The sequence below is a fragment of the Musca domestica genome, unplaced genomic scaffold, assembly GCF_030504385.1.
Source record: "Musca domestica strain aabys unplaced genomic scaffold, Musca_domestica.polishedcontigs.V.1.1 14, whole genome shotgun sequence".
NCBI lineage: Eukaryota > Metazoa > Arthropoda > Insecta > Diptera > Muscidae > Musca > Musca domestica.
The window spans coordinates 10,407,975-10,431,448 of record NW_026712192.1 but is presented as its reverse complement, the minus strand read 5'-3'; the positions used below and the strand labels follow the sequence as shown (position 1 = coordinate 10,431,448).

The 23,474-nt window shown below is 31.0% G+C and overlaps 3 protein-coding genes across 3 annotated transcripts in view; 2 read left to right on the top strand and 1 right to left on the bottom strand.

Annotated features, from left to right (window-relative positions):
• Positions 1 to 3,632, top strand: part of LOC101899720 (small conductance calcium-activated potassium channel protein) — a 725,164-nt gene extending 721,532 nt beyond the window's left edge. Inside the window, exon 16 of the mRNA XM_059119190.1 lies at positions 3,380 to 3,632. Within this exon, the coding sequence (XP_058975173.1) occupies positions 3,380 to 3,404 (25 nt within the window). The 3' untranslated portion in view covers positions 3,405 to 3,632. The remainder of the gene's footprint in view (positions 1 to 3,379) is intronic.
• Positions 3,633 to 16,530: 12,898 nt separating this feature from the next.
• Positions 16,531 to 17,237, top strand: LOC101900115 (UPF0184 protein CG14818). The gene is made up of 2 exons (XM_005190771.4): positions 16,531 to 16,684; positions 16,758 to 17,237. Exons 1-2 carry the CDS (start codon positions 16,609 to 16,611, stop codon positions 16,946 to 16,948), a joined length of 267 nt encoding a protein of 88 aa, XP_005190828.1. The 5' UTR covers positions 16,531 to 16,608; the 3' UTR covers positions 16,949 to 17,237.
• LOC101900287 (WD repeat-containing protein 18) lies at positions 17,128 to 18,740 on the bottom strand. Its single transcript, XM_005190772.4, has 2 exons — positions 17,855 to 18,740; positions 17,128 to 17,795 (listed from the first exon to the last, which is right to left on the bottom strand). Exons 1-2 carry the CDS (start codon positions 18,614 to 18,616, stop codon positions 17,244 to 17,246), a joined length of 1,314 nt encoding a protein of 437 aa, XP_005190829.2. The 5' UTR covers positions 18,617 to 18,740; the 3' UTR covers positions 17,128 to 17,243.
• Positions 18,741 to 23,474: the final 4,734 nt, after the last annotated feature.

Below are 23,474 nucleotides of genomic sequence, written 5' to 3'. Positions count from 1 at the left end.
ACGGCACGTTAGTTATTAGTTATGGAACTATGAGTATTCTTCAATTTAAACACAATAATACAATGTTAAAAAAGAAATCTGATTAAAAATTAAATTAGTATACTCGTAAACTCAATTTTTAATTATACCTTTGAGACATTGTAAAAGAATGTCAAAGGGATAATTAAAAAAAGACATAAGTGAAAACCTATGAAATTTCGGAGGGTCCAACTAATAAAAAATTAACTTTCCATTTCGGAGGGGCCGGTACACTCTGACCTGTACAGCTTGAGATTGGCAAGATCAAATAATGTTTTTCGAAAAGAGACATGAATATCTAAAACCGTATTTACAATTCCTCTGTAAACTTATGTAAACATGAAGTCGTAAAAAAGCATTGGTGAAAACGTCATGCTAAAGCATTAGAACTTTTCTTTTATATTAAATTGCACAAACCATTTTCGTTTTTGTGTTTTTTTTTTTTTTTGTGAGTTGATGCATTTTAGCCTTTTGTTTTCTATTCCCGCGTTAATATGTAGATTTGATATGTAAGCGTACTTTTATGCATGCCAAAAGGCCATGCAAAACATATGTTATATCAAAAGGCTAATTTACACCGATAACTAAATGAGGCATTTTATTTGACGTCTAATCAATGGAATTGAGAATCTTGAGTTATGTCCCATGGTAGAAGAATTAGGTAGATGCATAAACGGTTGAGAACATTGATATGTCAAAATTTTTAAAATGTTTTATGAAAAAATATGTGGATTTTTAAATGTTTTTTATACGACGCATATCAGAGGTTATATAATTTGAATTTTTTAACAATTTTTACAAATTTTAATAATTTTTCATTCAACATTTTCAATTCCAAAATCGGTTTTACAGTTCATTGTCCCTACAGCTTTGTCGATGCGACTACCTGTATTCTTCTACCATGGTTATGTCCAGAATAAATAACTGTACGTTTAGACATACTAAATCGAGTGGATTTCAAATGTCAACTCGATTGCATATACTTCAAATGAAATCGTCTCTGAAGTCCTGTTGATTTCCAATTATTTTATGTCAAGTTATACTATTTTTCTTTTCAATTTCCTATTTTAATCTACATTTATATCTTAAAATGCTGGTTTAAATTTACACAATTGTTTCTTTTCACTATATTTTCACAATTGAATGTGCAAATCTCTTAAAACCTTTGTTCGGGCTAATACAATTAACTAGTACAAAACGCTATAGCCGAACACACCGAATATGATTTTACAAACGCGTTATTTAAGGTGTTGGTACATAAGCAGCTTGGCATCATGGCTAGGTATGTTTATGTCAAATTCATGGCAGAAGAATACAGGTAGATGCATTAACGCTTGGGAACATTGATATGTCAAAATTTTTTTAATGTTTTGACAAAAATAAGTAGATTTTTATATGTTTCTTATACCACGTCATTCGGAGGTTATTATAATACGCCTTTTTCAACAATTTTTACAAATTTAAATAATTTCAATTCCAAAATTGGTTTGACAGTTCATTGTCCCAGCAGCTGTAGCGACGCGTCTACCTATATTTTTCTACCATGGTCAAATTATAAGGGGAAACAACGGCAGGATTCGAATGCGGCTCTGGCATTCCTTTACAATATGTTACAAAATATGCTATGTGAAGACTACAAGCTGATATGCACTCACACCTTTAGTCAGACAATTCTCTTGGTAGAAGAATGCAGGTAGAGGCATCAATGCTTGGTATTGATATGACAAAATTTTTAAAATTTATTTTTTTTTCAAAATTTAGTGTTTTTTATACGACGTTAATAGGAGGTTGTTATGATATGCATTTTTCAACGAATTTGAATAATTTTTATTCAAAACGTTCAATTTCAAACTTGATTTGACAGTTCATTGTCCCAGCAGTTGTGTCGATGCGAATATCTGAATTACTTTGAATATACGTCAAACAAATTACTAAATGATTTTTAAAACGCGTAATTTAGGTGTCGGTGTAAATAAAAATTGTTTAAATTAGAGCAGTATTTTACTATGATTGTTTTACTCAATGTCAAGCTTTCGTCAAAGCCAGAAAATTGTAACTATTTTTGACACTACAAACAAATTATAAGTCAACATTTGTTTAAAAAAATTATAAAAATGAAGAAAATCGGAAAAAAGTGAAAAACTAGAATTTTTAAATTTTTATTTGTAATTTGAGGATTGTTTTCCAATTTCCAGACGTCGTATTATTATGACAGCTAAAATCACATTTCAATACAAAATAATGGTAGAAGAATAAAGGTAGTCGACATCGACACAGCTGACATATCAATATTTTCAAGCGTTGATGCATCGACCTGTATTCTTCTACCATGATATATATCCAAAAAAAAATAAATTTTACCATGGTAGAAGAATTAAGGTAGATGCATAAACGCTTGGGATCATTGATATGTCAAAATTTATAAAATGTTTTTTATTTCAAAAATAAGTAGATTTTAATAAGTTTTCTTATACGACGCCAAGAAGAGGTTGATATATGTTTTTACAAATTTGAAAATTTTTCATTCAAAATTTTTAATTTTAAAATAGATTTGACAGTTCATTGTGTCAACAGCTGTGTCGATACGACTACTTTCGTTCTTCTACCATGAATTTAACGTATGCTTACCATGATTGTCAAATTGATTGTGATTGGTTTATTATCAGGGTTAACGCGGATAAAGATTTGCATGTAAACGTACTATAAACCATGGTAGAAGCATCAACGCTTTGGGAGCATTGATATGTCAAAAAAAAAATTAAATGTTTTTTAAAATATAAGTAGATTTTTATATCTTTTCTTATACGGCGTCATTCGGAGGTTATTATAATTCGTGTTTTTCAACAACTTTTACAAATTTAAATAATTTGTAATTCAACATTTTCAATTCCAAAATTTGTTTGACAGTTCATTGTCCCAGCAGCTATGTCGATGCGTCTACCTATATTCTTCTACCATGGAGGGAATTGTCTTGTCTTTGTAAACGCAGAGTTATATATTTTAAAATGTTCTATAAATAATACTTTCAGTGGTAAATGTGTAAACGAGGTTTTTTCTTTTTGTTTTTTTTTTTTTTTTTTTTTTGTATTTTGCCCAGCAGGAATTAAAATGAGCACCTTAATAAATATTTTTCTATAAATGGTTCTATAAATTATACATTTTTCTAAAAACACCTATCACACTTTTTTCCTCTACACAACAACAACTTTTTTTTATTAAATACACACATTTCCGATTACAGCAATTGTTAATTAAGACAATATTTGCACCACTTTTTTCTCCACAAAATACATTTTTTTAATTCAACATAACCCACAGTTTTCATTTTAATTAAATTTATTAATTTTTAAATTTTTATCAGACCGACCCGATCATTCAAACGATAAGGAGTTACACAAATGCATTGAATGGAACTGAACACAGAAACTTCGAATAACCAGCCATATGTGGACTATTGAGAGCACACATCAGTGGATTAACAATATTTTTATGTTTAAACAAATACCTATATATTTAAGAAAAAAGTATATATGTATTTAAAAGAGAACACACATATTTTATCATTACGTAGTTAATAACCATTTTCCCCTCAAAAGCTAAGAATTTTTTGTTATAATTATTGAAAAAAATATATTAATTTCTTTTATATTGTTATTTTAAATGCATTTTGGGATATTAAATGAATCTACATCACTGTGGGAAGGCACAAGAAATAGTTGAAAGAATTCGTCCAGAGCTTTATGCCGGGTTAATAGCACGTTCACATGCAAAAAGTCAACCTAGGGTAACCTTGTTAATTGACAAATTGATTGGTTAGTTATCAGGGGGATATGAGCATGGTAGAAGAAAACAGGTAGAACGCTCGGGAACATTGATAGTTTTTTTTTTTTTTAAATAAGTAGATTTTTATGTTTTCTTATACGACGACAAGGTTCTTATGCTATGTATTTTTGATAAATTTTAGTAAGTGTAAACGTACTGTTATGCTCTGTTTATGTCATGGCAGAAAAAAGGTAGATGCATCAACGCTTGGGAGCATTGATATGTCAAAAAAAAATTTAGATGTTTTTTCAAATATAAGTAGATTTTTATATGTTTTCTTATGCGACGTCATTCGGAGGTTATTAAAATTCGTGTTTTCCAACAATTTTTACAAATTTAAATAATTTTTCATTCAACATTTTCAATTCCAAAATTGGTTTGACAGTTCTTTGTCCCAGCAGCTGTGTCGATGCGTCTACCTATATTCATCTACCATGCCTAATTTAAGAGGATTTGACGTATTGACAATGGATATGACATCCAACATCCAAATCCCTTGGGTTAACCCCTTAATATTTATAAACGTACTGTTACATCTAAGGGTTTTCAAATTCTAAAAAGGGTCACCATTAAAGGTAATTAAAATTACTTATTCATTTAGGTTTTTTTATATTATTGAATATTTTTATCGACATCAAACATGCGATATAATGCATTGGTCCCTAATATACCTTTCTGTCATTAAAAGTTCTAAAATATTTTACAGAGTTTTTACAAATGCTGAAAAAACAAAAACTAACATATATATAACACAAAAAACAAATTATTGAACACACTAGTATAGAAAAAAGTAAAATATGTAAGAAACCAACATAAACAATAACAACTCCAACAAAAAGATCCAAAATCTATAAGAACGTTTAAAAAACATTTTAACTGAAACTGGAAATACTCAAAATAGTGTCTAAAGTAAATACCGACAAAAAAATAAATTTAACGTTGTTTATACTACAGAGAAATAAGGCCGTCTTAAACAAAAAAAATGATAAATAACAAAAAAAAAACTTATAAACAAATATGATCTATACATAATGACAATATCAATAAAATCCATCAGTAACACCCCAAAGTCTAGGTAAGGTTGGCCAGTAAGCCTATCTTATAACCACGGTAGAAAAATACAGGTAGATGAATCAACTTGGGAACATTGACATGTCAAAAATTTTTAAATATTTCTGCAAAAATAAGTATATTTGTATATGTTTTCCTACACGGCGCCAATCGGAGGTTGTTATAATATGCATTTTTTAACAATATTTACAAATTTGAGTAATTTTTCATTCAAAAATTTCGATTCCAAAATTGTTTTGACAGTTCATTGTCCCAGCAGCTGTGTCGAAGCGTCTACCTATATTCTTCTTCCATGCTTATAACTAAGTTTACTGTCAAAATACATACTGGGGATTTAAAATTTAAATAAATCAAATCACAATTGTGTAAAATGTACTAAGTTTATTGTCAAAGGTTTTTCTTCTGTCCTACCTTATATAGGCCTTGCAACGCCCAAATCAACAAATATCCAAATCTCAATCAAATATGTCAAAGTTTTAAATATTTCGAAGTTTTTGGCACTATTTGCAATTGAAATGAGAGTGTTCAATTCACGAGTAAAACTACGTTTACATACATATATTTTTCCGAATTAACCCTGACACTTGACTGATCACAATAAATTTGACAATGACAAACATAAGTTTAATGTTTTGAGGTTGGTAAATTGTCACGCTTAACCTGGTTAAAGATTTTGTATGTAAACGGGACATAAGATCTTCAAAGTAGTTGTCTTTAAAAGTCCACATCAGATTGATTTAAAGAACGTCAGAAATGTCGATTAGAATCCACAATAAAAAGCTTTGATGTAGATCTGAAAATTCAAAACCAGCAATAAAAAGTCTTTTTTATAAATAAATTTATATAAAAATATGTATCGTAATTAACCCTGCTAATTGTCAAGTCACAATAAATATGACTATGGCAAATATACGTTAAATTAATTGTGATTGATCAATTATCACGGCATAGACATAAAGCTGTAAAGATGGGACGATGGCGCAATAATAAGATGATACACAAGTCAGGCGAAATGTCAAAATTTGTTTACGTTTTGTTTACTATTTGTCAATCTCTCGCACTGTGATGCCATTCACAATAAGCGTCATAACAACTAATCTAAACGATCAACGATAAATTTTTAAAATTATTGTTACGTGCCATGTTGGAATTAAGAAGGTAAAGTAATACAATCAAATGTTTTCTACTTTTTCAAAATTATTAATTTGTCACTGTATAAAAAACAGGTTCTGATTGTGGTTGTGGCTGATATCACACAACAAAGATCAACACATTCCCAGCAAAGTAAAAACAAATTATACAATTTTATCTGGTTTTAAAAATTTGTAGGAAATGTACGAGATTAAATATTCTATCTAAAAGTACGTTTAGATTGACGAATCACAGAGTTCCACTAGATTTATGTGAATAATTTAAAATCGTCAAAAAAATATCCACTGAATTTATGAATATGATTTACGTGACATTTACGCTATAGAGTTGACATTTGAAATCGAGTGAATGTCCCACCTATGGTAGAAAAATACAGGTAGTCGCGTCGGCACAGCTGCTGGGACAATGAACTGTCAAACCAATTTTGAAATAGCAATTTTTTAATGAAAATTTATTCAAATTTGTAAAAATTGTTAAAAAATGCAACAACCTCCGATTGGCGTCGTATAAGAAACCATCAACAAATCTATTTATTTTTAAAGAAAAACATTTTTTTTGACATATCAATGTTCCCAGGCGTTGATGTATTCTTCTACCATGGTCCCATCTTAAAGTATGTTAGATGTACGAACTTCACTCGATCTCAAATGTCAATTCCGTCAAATAAATGACGTATACGCTATGGAATTAACAATTGAAATCGAGTGAATTTAGTAGTAAGTGACGAATACGCTCTATGGAATTGACATGGTAGAAGAATTCAGGTAGATGCATCAACACTTGGGAACAATTTTCCCATTTGTCAAAAATAATTAGATTTTTATGTGTTTTCTGAAAACGTGAAAACATTAATAAATGAATGTCTCATAGTTGAAATTTCTTTAAAAAGAATTATAAAATCGAGAATTCGAAGCGTGCGTGTTTCTCAAGCAAACCTACAATTCAAGTTGTCTAAATGGCCGTTTCATTAAACCTACGCTTTGGGTGTCAATTTGTTATGTTTCAAAAGTTTGTTTATTTTATGGAAAATATGTTGAAGGCAATGCAATTAAGCGTGTTTACATAAACGTAATCCAATACATTTCGTGTATGTAAACATTATTTGATTATTTTAGAATATAACAAAAACATGCAACACAAAAACAGAATCGTTCACACATGGTAAATTTGTAAAGCTGACAGACCACACATCAAATGGAAACAAATACAAGTCATTTGTGGTATATCAGCAAATCAGCTGTTGAACTTGTGACGTGTGAACGGCCAATAACCATCAAAAATAGCTAAATACTATCTATAAAAAATGTATGGCATATATAAAAACATAAAACATAATTTTATCACTTGTATAGTATTTCATAGATTATTTTTACATTTTAACGCAACAACAACAAAAGAATTATAAACAAAAGAGACAACAAAGACCAATTTATATTTAAAACCAAATCGTTTTATCCAATAAATATGTAAAAGGAACAAATAAAATTTATATAGAGAAAATCCAAAACAAAAAAAACTAACAAAGAATAAAACGTAACGTAAAATAAAATAAAAATATACAATAAATCTACTTAAACTAAGACGTAAAACGAGAAAAAAAGTAAACTATGCTAAACTATAACTCCCCATAAACTAAACAAAAATGAATTAAATATAAAATAAACTAGAGAAAATTAAAAACATTAAACTAAACTAAATATAGAAAATAGAATTTAAAACTAAATTAAAAAAATAAAAACATTAAAACTCAATAGAAACATTACAAATAGGAAAAAAATAAATGAAAACTAAGAAACATGTATATTAATTATAAACTAAACTATATTGTTATTTATTATTTAAACCGAAAAGAAAAAACACAAACAACTAAACATATTAAAATCCCCAAATTATGAAAATAAAATTATATAAATTAAGGTTTAAAAGTGTTTTGCAAAAAGCTTTAAAAATTAGGGTGCCTAAATTTGCTAAAATTAGTATTAAAACAAAACAAATATAAAATAATCATAACAAATTTAAACAACATACATCTGCGCATTTTACCACAGCAAAAAGTTAACTTCTTGAAGAGTGTTAATCTCACGAATAAATAATTCTTACTTGAATGGCACTTGAAATCTTTTTTTTAAATTCCTCTCTTATGTCGGCAATTAAATTTACTTAACGTATAATGAAGGAGTGAAACCCTGATGCAATGGTAAGGTGTTCTGCTAGCTCATGGTTCAAGTATAAGATCCCCCTTTCAAGCCAGCTGACTACCAAATTTAATGTCAAAATGCATTATTGTGATTGAAATCACAGAACAAAATGTAAACAAATGCCCAACAAATTGTAAACAAAATATTGACATTACATCTCGTTTTTAAAATTGTTATTATGTCATGTGGTGTCTGTTCAAAATCAAACAAAATTTCAAGATTTCTTTACGGTTGTTTATCATTTGTACAGTAACTTCAATGACAATAACGTACTTTGATTGTTCATCCTGTGATTGGCCTTGATATGTCAAACATTTTTAAATGTTTTTTCGACAATAAGTAGATTTTTATGTTTTCCTATATGATGACATTCGGAGGTTGTTATGGTATGCATTTTTTTTAACAATTTTTACAAATTTGAATAATTTTCCATTCGAACATTTCAAATTTCAAAATTGGGTTGACGATCATTGCCCCAGCAGCTGTTTCGATGCGACTACCTGTATTCTACAATGGCCGTGTTTACACTAGGCCTTATTAGTTATTACACCTGATAAAATGATACAACAAAACTGCTGGTACAATGAGCTGTCAAGCCAATTTTTGAATTGAAATTTTTAAATGAAAAATATCGAAATTCTTAAAAATTGTTGAAAAATACGTGTCATAACAACCTCCGATTGGCGTCGTATAAGACAAGCTTTTAAACTCAATTATTTTTGGAGATATTTTTAAAATTTTTTGACACATTAATGTTCGCGAGTGTTGATGCATCTACCTATATTCTTCTACCATGTTGTTACCATGGCACATCTATCAATGTTATCTCATGCAATCATACGATTACATTTTTTCCTTAAATATGAGCGTACAGCTGGCAAGAAATTTAAATTTATTTTCTAGCAAATATATAGTCATTTTCTCGCATTTTAGTGGGTAAAAAGTAAAAAGTCAAGGAAGGATATAAAAATCTAAATATTAGTCTCATAAGTCACCTAAAGCTGATATCAGATGATAAGGGTTTTACAAATGTGTGATTAAGGTGCACGTACATGAAAAGCTTGAAGTCATGACTATAATATATCTGCTTTTTACCCGTGGAAAAAGTTTTCGCAGCATCGACGTTCGAGTTTTGTTAAGTACAATGGCGATTTTTCCTATTATTAGGTAAAAAATATGTTCCCATTGACCTCCCATTGAACTTCATATCGAGCATGACACTAGTATTACTATAGAATCAAATCAGCTGGGACTTGCTGTTACTTGTAATTGTTATACAACGACCATGGTAGAAGGATACAAGCATATGCATCAAAGCTTGGGAACATTGATATGTCAAAAAACTTCAAATGTTTTTTTTTTCGAATATAAGTAGATTTTTATATGTTTTCTTATACGACCTCATTCAGAGGTTATTTTTAACAATTTTTACAAAATTAAATAATTTTTCATTCGACATTTTCAATTCCAAAATTGGTTTGACAGTTCCTTGTCCCAGCAGCTCCAATTGTTTTAATAAATGGCGCGCGGTGCACCGACATAAACAACGAGCAGAGACAAATGTGACTTTCTTCCATTCTTTCACAGTAACATTTACTCAGTAAGAAGCTGTGGTGGCAAACAAATAAAATAGGATTCATGGTTTGAAGCTGAAATGGTTACAAGAGATAGAGGCAATTAAAATTGTAGTTTTACCCAACACAAAACAATATAGGTAGTCTTATTTTCCAAAGGTGTTATTAGACGATAAGAAAACATTTTGTCTGATAGAGCCTAAAGTTGATTTGCAACCCCTTTCAAACGATCTCGACCTTTTTATGTTTCAAATAAAATTTATAACTAAAATACTTACGTATGACGATTGGCATATTTAACAATCACGTTTATATTAGCTTCTGCCTTATACATCTACATTCGTGTTTTTCGTAGACCTGTTAAAAAAATTTTCTTAAACCCATGGTAGAATTAAGAAAGTAAAGTAAGTTTTCCAAAATTATTCATTTTACATTTTGTTGTCAAAATTTATATTTATAAATATACTTCATGCACATAAATCAGAGAGAGATTTTTTTATTCAGTAAAATTTGACATGGTAAATTACAGAAAATGCAGAAATGGATAGTCTTTTTTGAAATGACAATACCTTCTTAATTTTACCATGCTTAAAGTTAAAAAAAAAATCATTTTGTCTAGATAATATTAGTTGTGTTCCAGTACTTTTTTAGTAGTAAAACTAGCAGAAGAGAGAACAGTTCGAAATGTCATTCTCATGTAGTTGTGCTCAAAAAATAAAGGGAACGGAAAATTAGAAGAAATGCAATAAAATGTCAAAATTCCAAAAGTAAACAGTCTAAATCGGACTGATGATTCCTTACTGAAAAGGACGCCAAAATTTAAAAAAATGAGTATTGAAGACGATAAGTTAAAATTAATAATCTATAATAATTATTAATAATCTGATTCCTCATTCAGCCAGTCCCCTTCACTGCTGAAATCATCCAAAAGTGAATACCTCAGTTGCTCCATATTTTCTCTTTTTGTTTTTTGCACGACAAATATTAGTTTTTAAGTTGATGATTTTCTTTATTTTTGTTGTGACGCGCGAACATTGAAATGTATCAATACATTTTCAACCTTGTTAGCCCTGCCAATTAAATTCACAATATGCACATTTCTGCTCGGCCAGATTCATGTAGCTAAAACAAGCAGAAATGTGCACCACTCAGCGCCATTTTTTCTGGAGAAAAATGCAAGTTTTGCTAGTTTTTGGAGTACGGGAACGCGTTGTAGCAGAATTAATAGTAATTTGTAGGTTCTGGAACACAACTATTGTAAGCATGGTAGAATTTAGAACGTAACGTCATGCAATCAATCGTATGTTTTCCTTTTTTTCAAAATTAAATATTTGACAATATCTCATTGTCAAAATGTTTATTCATAAATATATTGTTTATACACAAATCAGAGGTGGAAATCTGTTTTCAATGAAATTTAATATGAGCTTGATTTAATTATACCATGATTGGTGTACAACCCATACCAAATTTAAATCAAGGCCATCCCATTTTAAATAATAACATCCTGCTCTACATGTTTCTATAATTTACCCATGGTAAAATTAAGAAGGTAAAGTCCTTTCAAATAAGCATTCCCATCTCTGATTTCAAAGTGTTTTCTGTAATTTACCTTGTCACATTTCATTACATTAAAACAGGTGTCCATCTCTGATTTGTGTATGTACAATGGATTAATAAATACAAATGTTGACAAAAAGATGTTGTCAAATGAATAATTTTTGAAAAAAAAGTAAACATATGATTGCATGACTTTACTTCCTTGATTCTACTATGAATTTACCTTATCAAATTTATCTTCATTGAAAACATATTCCCATTTCTGATTTGTAAATTAACATATACAAATAAATAAACATTTTGACAATGAGATGTTGAAAAATGTATAATTTTTAAAATATTGCAAACATATGATTGTATGACGTTACCTTTTTAATTCTACCATGCTAGAACTTCATACAGTTACTTTTTATTGCCTACTAAGTGTTCCCATTAGACAAGATAGCATGAACGCGTTTGGATTTTGGACACAAGCCAGAGTTCAACCTAATATGTAATACAATGTTCAGAGATAGGATTCACATTTTCCAAAAAGTACCATTTAATGCAAAATTATAAAGCATCGAACAACAAGAAATTCGTGAAATAATATACGCATGTGTATCAGGATTTATTTGAAGTAAGATATTTGAAAATCGACTTCAAACAGATCATGAAAAATCAAAGATGATAAAAGATTTCAAAGTGTTAAACGAGTTAGAATTTATGGTGATTTGAAATAAATGATACAATTAATTCATAAAAAGTTTGCCACAAAGGAAATTTGATTTTCCAAGGACAAATGGCAGATGAAATAGTAACTCAACTTTTTTGACAAAATTTCAACGTGTGATTTGAGACTAATCATTTACATAGTTAACACTTTTCACTTTTAGACGACGTTTATATATTTCTTTTAACTGCGAAGTGTTTGGATTTATTTGACTTCGCTGAAAGTATTTCTAATAGAAACCATATTCCGTGAAGTTGCCACTTCTAAAACAAAACAGATAACACTTTGCACGTTTAAACTATATGTAAACATTGCATAAAACTCATAGTTTCAAAACAAAACAATGTCATACACACATGTTCTCACTTTACAATACAGAGGCAATAAAGGCGTCTTGCTTCGGGGTTGATGATTAAATCTTCCTTATTAGGTAAAAGAAAATTGCGTTTACATTGAAGCCCCTTTTCATGATAATTTAAATTTGAGACAATATCATATATCCATTAATATTAATAGAGAATATTTGTCAAGTGCATCATGTTAGAGCAGTAATCATGATAAAATGTAGTATTACCATGTTCTCCCTTTGCGTTGAAATCACAGTGAAGCATGACACCTTTATTACATTTGTATCCTTAATCTGAAAACCTATGAAGATCGAAATTATTATTTGAAGTAGTTATTAAAAAAAAGATATAGGAAAATATTGAACAACAATTACAAGCAAACACTAACACTAACCAAAAAAATACTATATTAAAATTATTAGTTAAATTGTTACGGTTATTATTACGAAATATCTTCACGAAAATAAAACTTAAACAATGAAAACCAAAAAAAAAAAAAAAAAAACATCTCCCCAAACGAGAATTGTAATTTAATATCGAAAGTAGATGAAGACTAACTGAAATAGAAACTAAAAAAAAAAAACAAAAAAACAAAAAAACTCTAAAATATGGCTTTGTATAGCATTCAAAATGAAACGAATTCAATTTATGTTCTTAAAACCACAACAACAACAATTCTATGAAAAACTATTAAAATGGCCCCCAAATTCATAAAAAAAAACCAAAAATTCATCGGGCAAAAATCATAGAGAAAATATTCAATACCATAAATGAATGATTAAGAAGATAACATTAGGTGTAATTATTATTATTATTTATTTAAATAAATTAGTTTCATTAAAAACAAATTATGAAAGAAAAAACAAATAAAACAAACAACAACAAAAGAAAAAGACAAAAATTTACATAAAAATTAAAAAAATGTCAATGTTTTTTCTTTAGCAATAAAGGAAGGAAAAAGGTAAGTAAATAAGATCATTCTGTTCTAGGTGTATTCATGGCTCAATAAGAAAGGTTGCTCAACTTCAAAGAAACTAGGAAAATACAACTCTGCGCTGGAGTCTTATAGTGACAAATAGACCTTTAAATAAACAACGGTTGGCTTTATTTATTTATTTATTTTTATTATTTTTTTTTTTTTGACAAAATGCATATATTGAGAAAACCCGCGAAACAAGAATGAATTTCGGGGTTATACCAGAAGATTGAATCTAAAATAGTAGGACACATGGTACAATAAGGAGGTAGAACAGCTTCGTAAAACTACAGAAATACAGCCCTGAGGCTATGCCCGCTTCCTGTCAAATTTACATGCAACAAGTTGTTTTCACTTATTCAGAATTTTTCATCATTTTTACAATCTGTTAAACAGCGGGAAAAATGAATGAAATGCCTGGATTTTCTTTCGAAATTATGATCTAAATAGTTCTATCTTTCAATTCCATGGTAAAACTGGCGAATAGCTTTCATGCGCGTATCGCAATTTATGCGCCTTCCAATTATTGATTTGGAAAATATTCTGTTTTTATTTTTCAAAACAACAAATACATACACAAAATTGGCAGAAGTCGGGCACACTTAGAAAAAAATTGTAATCAGCTGTTAGCTCTACCTTACCTTTTTATTGTACCATGGTAGGGCAGTACAGTTTTATCACAAAATTGTAAAATTTATTACCCATTTACGTCGAAAATTTGCATTTATTTTGCACTCAAATTTGAAATAATTTCAAATTAGTGTATTTTTTATTCAAAACAATAGACACACATACAAAAAAGTGTATATTTTTTGCAGAATAAGGGTACCAAAAGAAAAAAATGTATTCAGGGCTTTGTTCTACTTCTGTAATTATGCCATGGGTGTATGTGTTATTTTTTACTAAATCTTTACTACTTGCGGTTATTTACTTATTTGTGCATATCATATCCACCTTCGAAATGTACGTACATTTTGTGCCCCGTGGCAAAAAAATTTCGTAAATGAAATTACCTCTTTAATTCTGCTATGTTCAAAACTATGGTAGAATAGAGAATGTAGGTAGATGCCATGGCAGAAGAATACAGGTAGATGCATTAACGCTTGGGAGCGTTGATATGTCTAAAAAACTTATTTTTTTTTCAAATATAAGTGGATTTTTACATTTTTTCTTATACGACGTCATTCGGAGGTAATTATAATTCGCGTTTTTCCACAATTTTGACAAATTTAAATAATTTTTCATTCAACATTTTCAATTTCAAAATTGGTTTGACAGTTCATTGTCTCAGCAGCTGTGTCGATGCGTCTACCTATATTCTTCTACCATGGTAGATGCATTAACGCTTCCGAACATTGATATGTCAAAAATTTTAAAGATATTTATATGTTTTCTTATACGACGCAAATTAGAGGTTGTTATGATGTGCTTTTTTCAATAATTTTTACAAATTGCAAAAATTGTTCATTCAAATTTCATTCATTTCATTTCATTCAAATTCCAAAATTGGTTTGACAGTTCAGCTGTGCCTTTGTGTTTTAAAACAATTTTTATAAATTACAATAATTTTTTATTCAAAATGTTCAATTCCGAAATTGGTCGATGTGACCATGGTTAAAATAATGCGGGAAACTATTGAAATGTTAGGATTTTCTTCCACAAATGTCTAATAAAAACTATTTAAATATTTTTTTTATTTGCAAAATTAGGTTATAGCCACTGTACAATAAGGAAGTAGAACAGCTTCGTAAAACTACAGAAAAATACTCCTGAAACTAATCCGACGCGTGAAAATAATGAAATGCCTTTCAAAAATATAATCTAAACTTTTCAATCTTTGAATTCCATGGCCAAAATTGTTAAAAATGTTAATGCGCCCTCCGCAATGTGCGTTTCTTCTGATCCATGGTAGAATTAAAAAGGTTCAAGTCATTCAATCATATGTTTACATTTTTTTAAAATTCTTCATTTGGCAACATCTCTCATTGTCATTGTATTTATTGGTCTGCTTCAGAACTTCAAGAATTTTCCCTTTATGATATCGAAGAAAGTTGCAGAACAAGTAGATTCTTGCAGGTTCTGGAACAGAGCATGTAAATCCATTGTACATACACAAATCAGAGATGGGAATCTGTTTTCTATGAAGGGAAATTTGACAAAGTAAATTACAGAAAATTCACAGATGAGTATGCTTATTTGAAATGACATTACTTTTTTAATTTCACCAAGTTCCATTCATAAGCTTTGAAAGTATTTTGTTTTTATTTTTTTTTTCAAATTTAATTGAATGAAAGCAAAAAATATTGGAAGTAGCATCAAATTTTAGAATAAGTTCAGATTTGTTCGAATTTGGTTTAACCTCTAGATTTAGATTAAAATTGTCATATCCATACTTGTACTTCAAATAAATCATCTTAAAGAATGTTAATCCTACAAAAAGTTCTAACGCAAACATGGTAAGTTTACAGTTTGCAGGATTTAGTAAATCCAGTGGATTTAAAATGTAAATTTCATATTGTCAAATAAATCTTATTCATGAGGTTAGCCAAGGAAAAAGCTGTAGTGTAAATATACTGTGAGACAATGAGATATTTCATGGTAGAAGAATGCAGGCAGATGCATCAAAGCTTGGAAGCATTGATATGTCAAAATTTTTGAAATGTTTTTATAATAAATATAAGTAATTTTTTATATGTTTTTTATACTACACCTATCAGAGGTTGTTTGTTTTCTCATAACTTTGGTTGCAAAATTTAAAACATTTTCTAGTAAAGAGACGATTTTCAAGTAAAAAGTTGTTAAAATTGCTTTTACAAAAGAGAGGGCATTAATTGTCAGTTGCAAACAATTGCAAAACCATTTTCAAAATTATTAACAAAAAGTTGATATTTGTGTTTATTTTCAGCTCCTTCATTAGTTTGTTGTTTTGTAATCAAACTATTGTGTAAGTGGTAGTAAAATACAGCTCTAATTTAAGATAATTTGTCTTGTCTTAAGATAATATCGCAAATTTGATGATTTAAATCGCACTTGGGCACTGCGTCGCATTTTAAGTATCACCCTGAACTCACACAACTCATATTTATTAATTATACTTTTCCATCCCTGATGAAAACAAAACTGAACACAACCACAATAATTTTGACATTTGTCAGGTGACATAAAACATGAAAACAACATGAACATGTCGCCCAAAAACAACGATGATCCTTCCGAGAATCCTAGAAACAATGTCGAGGATGCTGATATCCAAGGTAAATGACTAACTCATAAGGATATCCTCAAAGGAACAATAAGTATTTGCTAATATTTTGCAAACCATTTTAGAAATGGAGGCTGTAAACGACAGCTTGGATGAACTGAGTTCGGCACTGGATTTCTTTGAGCAAAGGACAGACAATATTATTGAGCAGCTTAAAGAATTGCTACATTCTAATCGCGAAATACGCCAAGAACTGGCCTTGGAGAATGCTACATCCGGTGTGGACAATTTGAATGTACAAGAGAAAGATACTTAGAAATCGGAATCACTGGGCCTCAATTCTAGTTCTATGAAAATGTGAAATGAAAGCTATTGTAAGGAAATGAAAAGTCAAACGAAAAATTTTATAGAGAAAATATTTTTCATTTCACGTTTTCATAGAACAAGAATCCAGCCCCAGCAGGGTACAACACAAAGGAAGCAAAATTACAAGTATTACAGAGGGGTGATTTGTTTTATTTTATTAGCAAAATAAAGTAATTGTTGGTAATAGTAAAGATGTTATAAATCGAAAAAATATACAAACTATATTTACAATATTAGAATTAAGTTTATTTACGTTTTTGAGCGCGTAATAATTGTTTACTAGAAACTTCAAACAGTTTCTTATTTATGTGGCGCAGTCTATCGATTTCTTGTCGCAAAGCCTTTACTTCATCTTTGTCTTCGGTTTTTGTGTCTGTCGTAGTTTTTGTAATGCCGGAACTTAGAAGGGGACTAGCGATAATCGATTGTTGTGTTTGTCGTGGGGTGTAATCACATTCATCATCGAATGTGTTGGAATCTACCATAATTTCTATGGGCATTTCATCGGCACCTTCGGGATCAATCATGCGTTTCAGACTGGCTGCAAAAACTAATGGCTGCTTATGTTCAGGATTAAAGATGGCAGGATTTGTAAGTTTTAAATGAATATTTGTAATGGCTCCTTTAAATGTTAAAGTTTTCAACAGTTGTCTGCTGGAAATGTTCCATACAAGAACTTGACTGTCACTTGCTCCCGATATCAATGTTTTGCCATCAGCGGATATAGATAAACAGTTCACTGAACTTGGCTTGGTGTGACCGCAAAGTTGTTTTGGAGCTTCTTCAAAGTGGTATTCCTTAAAAAAACATATTAATTAAAATTTGATTGGCATTAACGGTCACATCATCAACTCACCTTAACTCTGGGCACATCATTTACAAAGAAATCAAATATACTTCCAGAATTTGTTCCAACAAATACTTGCGTTTCCAAAGCATTCACTGCCACACTTTGAAGACCCTCGGCAAAAACAACACTCAAGAGAAGAGTTCCACTATTTAGATCATATATTTTACACGATCTATCTAGAGATACCGTAAACATGTAGCCTCTCATACCACCTGCGCCAACATAAACATCTGTCACTGGTAGACCATGATCATTGAATGTATACAGTGGAGCTAAATTTTCTTCATGCGCTACAACACGTGCCAGATTCCACACCAAAACGGCACCGTCTTTGCCACAGCTCACAAAATGTGAACCATCACTGGTAAACTTAACACAAGTCACCGTTTGATAATGTTTTGACAGAGTATTCATCATCCGTCCCGTTAAAATATGCCATACATATAGCGTTTCCTGTATACCAGCCACCATGTAGCTGCCATCGGGGGATATCGCTAAAGCTGTCACTGCTCCTGGCACAACGAAACGTATGGCTGTCATTTGTTCTTGTGCATTTATGGGCCAAACGTGCAACAGTGGCTTAGTTTGGTTTCCAGCCACAATATATTGGGAACGTAGCACCGAAAGAGCGTGCAGAGCTGCACCGCCTCCGCCACCCTTATAATTCATTAAATTTGTACCGGTGCGAAAATCCCATGCCGAGCAGGATATTTGATTCTCATTAGCATTGCTCACAAAGAGGACTTCCATGATATTGTTGGCAGCCATTCGAATGATATATTTTTAATATTTTATATATTCTAAATACCGAAAATTCCACAAACAAGCGAATGGGTTCGAACACGTGTGGTTTGTTTTGATCCTTCTTCTTCGAACAATGTGACACTCATGCTGAAGTGATAACAGCGACCCAATAAATTGTAAACTCTAAGATCAGGGCTGCCACTGTTCAAAGTATTTATAACAAAGTGTTTCGAAAATGTTTTTTAATAAAAACTATAACCTATATTCTTGTCATAATAAAAACTTCAACTTTTATTGATGAAAAATAACATAAATCATTTTATTATATTTTAGAGACATGAATTTTTTTTAACAATTTTTACAAGTTAGAATAATTTTACTTTAAAAAATTCAGCTCCAAAATTGATTTGACAGTTCATTGTCCCAGCAGCTGTGTCGATGCGTCTACATGTATTCTTCTACCATGATTTATATCATGGCTCAATAAGGAAGATTTAAAGAACCTAAGAAAAATGCAACTCTGTGCAGAAGACATATTGTGTCCAATAGACTTTAAAACAAGCACCGATAGGTTTTGTTTATTTTACAAACATGACATCATTTATATACAAAATCAGTCAGTTCCCCAAAGCTTCTCAACGAGCTTTTGTAGCCGACTGTACCTGTAGAATTTCCTCCTTCACTATGCAACGAACAATTGAGCGACTGATTCAGATTGAAGGGCCTAGAGGTTCTGTAAACTAAACCATAGTATTGCCTTCCGTTGCGTAGGAGGATGGTGCCCCCGGTTTTTGCGCCTTTGAGGCCTTCTTTAAAGATTGCTTAGGTAAAGTCTGCTTTTATGTCACCTTTGCAGTTGAGCAGGGGATTCGACAGGTTTCAGCACTATTCTATAGGTGGAGATCCTGCTGAACGGAATATACCTTAATGCTGCGTTAGGATAAGTATTTTCGAACTTCCTAACGAACCTGATGTTGGTCCTGTTCTTAGTTCTTATCAGTTAGTTTCAATGGATCCCCATCGTTATATCCGCTATAGTAATTTACTGCTAGCCTATATGATTTTCTGTCTCTTGTCTTGCCTTTACTTGGATTAAACGATTTTTTTTTTTGGTTTCGGGAGAACATGTAGACACTTTTCCTGTCTCCTGCCTTGAAAGCATGGGCTTGTTGGTATTCGTCAACGATTTAATATTGGGGACGATGGGACTAATCAAGATGACAGACATTACATATTCACAGATGTATCGATCTTCCATACGTCATAGTTTTTTTGAACGGATACAAGATAAGTACTTGGTAAGCAAAGCTGATATCCTTTAAGGCGCTCTGGTATCAACGATGCTCAATTGGAATATAATCGGTATCCTTGCATTGCAAACATGTAACACTGATGGACACTTGTTCACAGAACACCCCAGCATTACGGGATTCTCTTTATGTGGGGACCAGAACAGATGCCCAATTTGAGCCTTTTTAGGGGCGCCAAAACATCGAATCGTCAGTCTTAGGAACATTGGCTGTAAACCCGTTGATTGTCCCTGACCGCATATTAAATTCACAGCTACCCACAATATCCACTGGGTTTTCCACTATCCGCTACCCATGGTAGAAGAATATAGGTAGATGCATCAACGCTTAGAAACATCGATATGTCAAAAATTTTAAAATGTTTTATCAAAAATAAGTAGATTTTTAAATGTTTTTTATGTTCGGAGGTTGTTACAGTATGCATTTTTCAATAATTTTTACAAATGTTAATAATTTTTCCTTTAACATTTGCAATTCCAAAATCGTTTTGACAGTTCATTATCCCAGCAGCATCATGCCTCTACCTGTGGATGCGTCATAAGCCCGTTCTTATAACTTTCCTTTATAGTCCACTTTTGTTATCCCTTACTTTAGGAAAAGTGAAGGATAAAGTTCACATTATTACATCTCTCTTCGAAAATATATGCATTTTTTTACAGAGATATGGCAAGCTTTTTGTAAAGTAACTGGTAGTCACTGCATTTTTTCACAATGGCATCTTCACTTTAGCTTAAAAATAAAAAAGAAAACGTATTTGTAATTAATTTCGCGAAATAAATTTATAATTCAGTTCATCAATATAAAATAAACGATTTGTATTTTCCATTTTTTATTTAATTAAATGTTGCTTTTATCGTCATATCTTCAATATGAAATATGGCAACATTAATTCAATAAACTTTACGTTAAAAGATAAAGGGAAGATGGTCTAACCTTTTGCTTACCGGACAGTTCATACTTCATGAGTATGTAATAACAAAAAAGATTTATGAGTCCGACAACATCACTTTCTAATCTATCGGAAAGATGTAATAACCGGCCATAGATATGTAGATTCTGTAGGTAAATGTTTTATTACTTTTACTCTCGGTTAGTTTTTAATCAGCAAGATTTTACTGAGCGAGTGAACGGACCTATTATCAAAAATACAAATCGAGTGAATGCCACTTTTTAAGAAGAAGAAGAATACAATTCTACAAATATAAACAAACAATTAGCAATTATTAAAGATTAGGCAGAATTTCTGCACAAACTTACTTTTAATTCTAAATCGATTTACAAAAGAAAATACATACAAATTCTTGTAAGTTTAGAATGAGATCCCTGAATTGAAAAAAAAAAACATCTGGTAAAAGAACAGTCTGTCATGCCAATTGCTAAAAGCAAAAAATCTTCAGACGGCAACAAAAAGTCTTTGTTTTGGTTACAATCCTTTGAGGTTGCGCAGTTGACTTTACTACATTGTGATCATCTTGGAATTGAAATATTTAAAGATGTATAGTTGGTTAAAAATAAAGCAAAAACTGAGATTATAGAGGTTCAAATAGTAAGCATACATTGACTTGGAGTATATGTTTTGGTTTCGTTTAGAAGAGCTTGGATGAGGTGGTCCACATGTAATAGTGTAGGGATGAGCAATACTAAACATGTCAAATTTAAGGTGAGATTTTGAGGGGGAAGTAGGAACGTTTTGCGTTCTTTCGGAGGTGATGGTCAAATTATCGTAGAGACCCTAATTTGAAAAATATCTTCAGTCAGCTAGACCAAGCATTCGAATATCCTTAATTTTACCTGTATTCATGTCTAGCTAGTTCCTCCACCGCTTTGTTCGTTGACCCATTGATTTGGATTGCTATACTATTTAGATTTGGTTCGTTTTTATGTCCTCACGGAGAATGTCTTCATCAAATTCAAGCAAAATGGTATTCATGCTTTTAAGAACTCAAACATATGCTGCTTTAGAAAGATAGCTCTTTGAGCATCAGGCACTCCATGTTATCAGCTCCTACTTCAATAGGAATGAGGTTTTATATAAATTTCTTTTAGAAAGTATTATTTGAAGTTTTAAACAACTCTTCTTGCCATTTAATATTTATATTTAAATATAGATCCTTACCCATTCTCTCAGAATGAGATACTGCAAACTTTGCAAGAAAAAGGAGGTCTCTGGAGGAAAGGTGAGATTTTTTTCCGTTCCACAAGATGATGCCACGAGGTTAAAATGGAGTAAAATATGCGGTGTAAAACTTTCAAAGTCAGTCAAAATATGTTCGGATCACTTTCATAAAGCACACATCATACATTCTGGGAAACTGCATCGTCTTTTGAACAGTGCTGTGCCGCTTATAGGCAAACCTGTTGAGCCTCCCCAACAAATCGTTAAACAAATAGGAGAGCCTATAAGATTTATAGGCAAACCACAACTTACTGTGTATGTTATTTATAGTTTTACAGAATCAATCATTTTAAACAAATTTGTTTATTTATCGTAATCAGAAGACGAGTTATTGTGAAACAAGCGAATCGAAGTAACCCAGTTAGAAATAGTAACGTGAGTGTTGCTAAAAAGACTTCAACTGAAACGCAAAGTACTCCAATTGACTTGGACAAGGAGGATGAATGTGTGGTAACATCAGATTCAGTTGGAACTCAAAGTACACCAGTTGTCGTTGAAAGTGGAGATGAAAGTGATACGGAAAGTGAATCCGAAACTTCAGAGTATGAAGGAAGATGGTTTTATGGTCATAAAACCCCACAATATAAATTAGTTATTAATAAAAAGACCCAAACGAGGTTGGATTTATTTAATTTTGTTTTTATCTACAAAAATATAACATTGTTTTTATTTCAGACCCGTAGTTATTGCCGCAGAAAGTAAAAAATACACCGACCAAATAAGGGAATTGAAAAAAGAAAATAAAAAACTAAGAGAAGAACTGGAAGAATGTAATACAGCTCTAAAAGCCATAAGTAAAATATTTACTGACAATCAGATAAGAAAACTAAAGTCCTTTAACAATTCTGTACAATGGCAATGGGAGGATGTTGCAAACTCGTTATCTTTGCACGCTGCGGGGCCGAGAGCCTACAAACATATGTATCGCAAAGGATTTCCCTTACCAGCTTTGTCGACATTGCATCGTTGGACTTCAACTCTAATGCCTAAGGAGGGCCTTCTAACGCTGTCGTTGGACCTGTTGAAACATGTCAGTTACATGACGGTGGATGAGAAGTTTTGCATATTATCATTTGACGAAATGAAAGTGTCTGGAACGTATGAGTACAAATGTAACGAAATTACAGAACAGAGACCGGCAAATAGTGTTAATGTTATTTTGGCCAGTGGCCTAAAAACATCATGGAAACAACCTGTATACTTTGATTTTGATTGTAAAATTACCAAGGAAATTATATTGGATGTTACTTCAGCCTTGTGTAAAGAGGGTTTCCCTGTGGTGGGCATTGTCTGTGATATGGGACCATCAAATCGGGAACTATTGAACGATTTGGATATAACAGTCGGTGAGTTTTGTTATACGAAAAATATAATGTTGAATTTGACTTTTATGGAA

Excerpts from the sequence above, each read along its gene's own strand:
- LOC101900115 (XM_005190771.4), top strand. The coding sequence starts at position 16,609 with ATGAACATGTCGCCCAAAAACAACGATGATCCTTCCGAGAATCCTAGA. Across the intron at positions 16,685-16,757 it reads CGAGGATGCTGATATCCAAG|AAATGGAGGCTGTAAACGAC; the intron begins GTAAATGACTAA and ends AAACCATTTTAG.
- LOC101900287 (XM_005190772.4), bottom strand. The coding sequence starts at position 18,616 with ATGGCTGCCAACAATATCATGGAAGTCCTCTTTGTGAGCAATGCTAAT. Across the intron at positions 17,796-17,854 it reads ATGATGTGCCCAGAGTTAAG|GAATACCACTTTGAAGAAGC; the intron begins GTGAGTTGATGA and ends TGTTTTTTTAAG.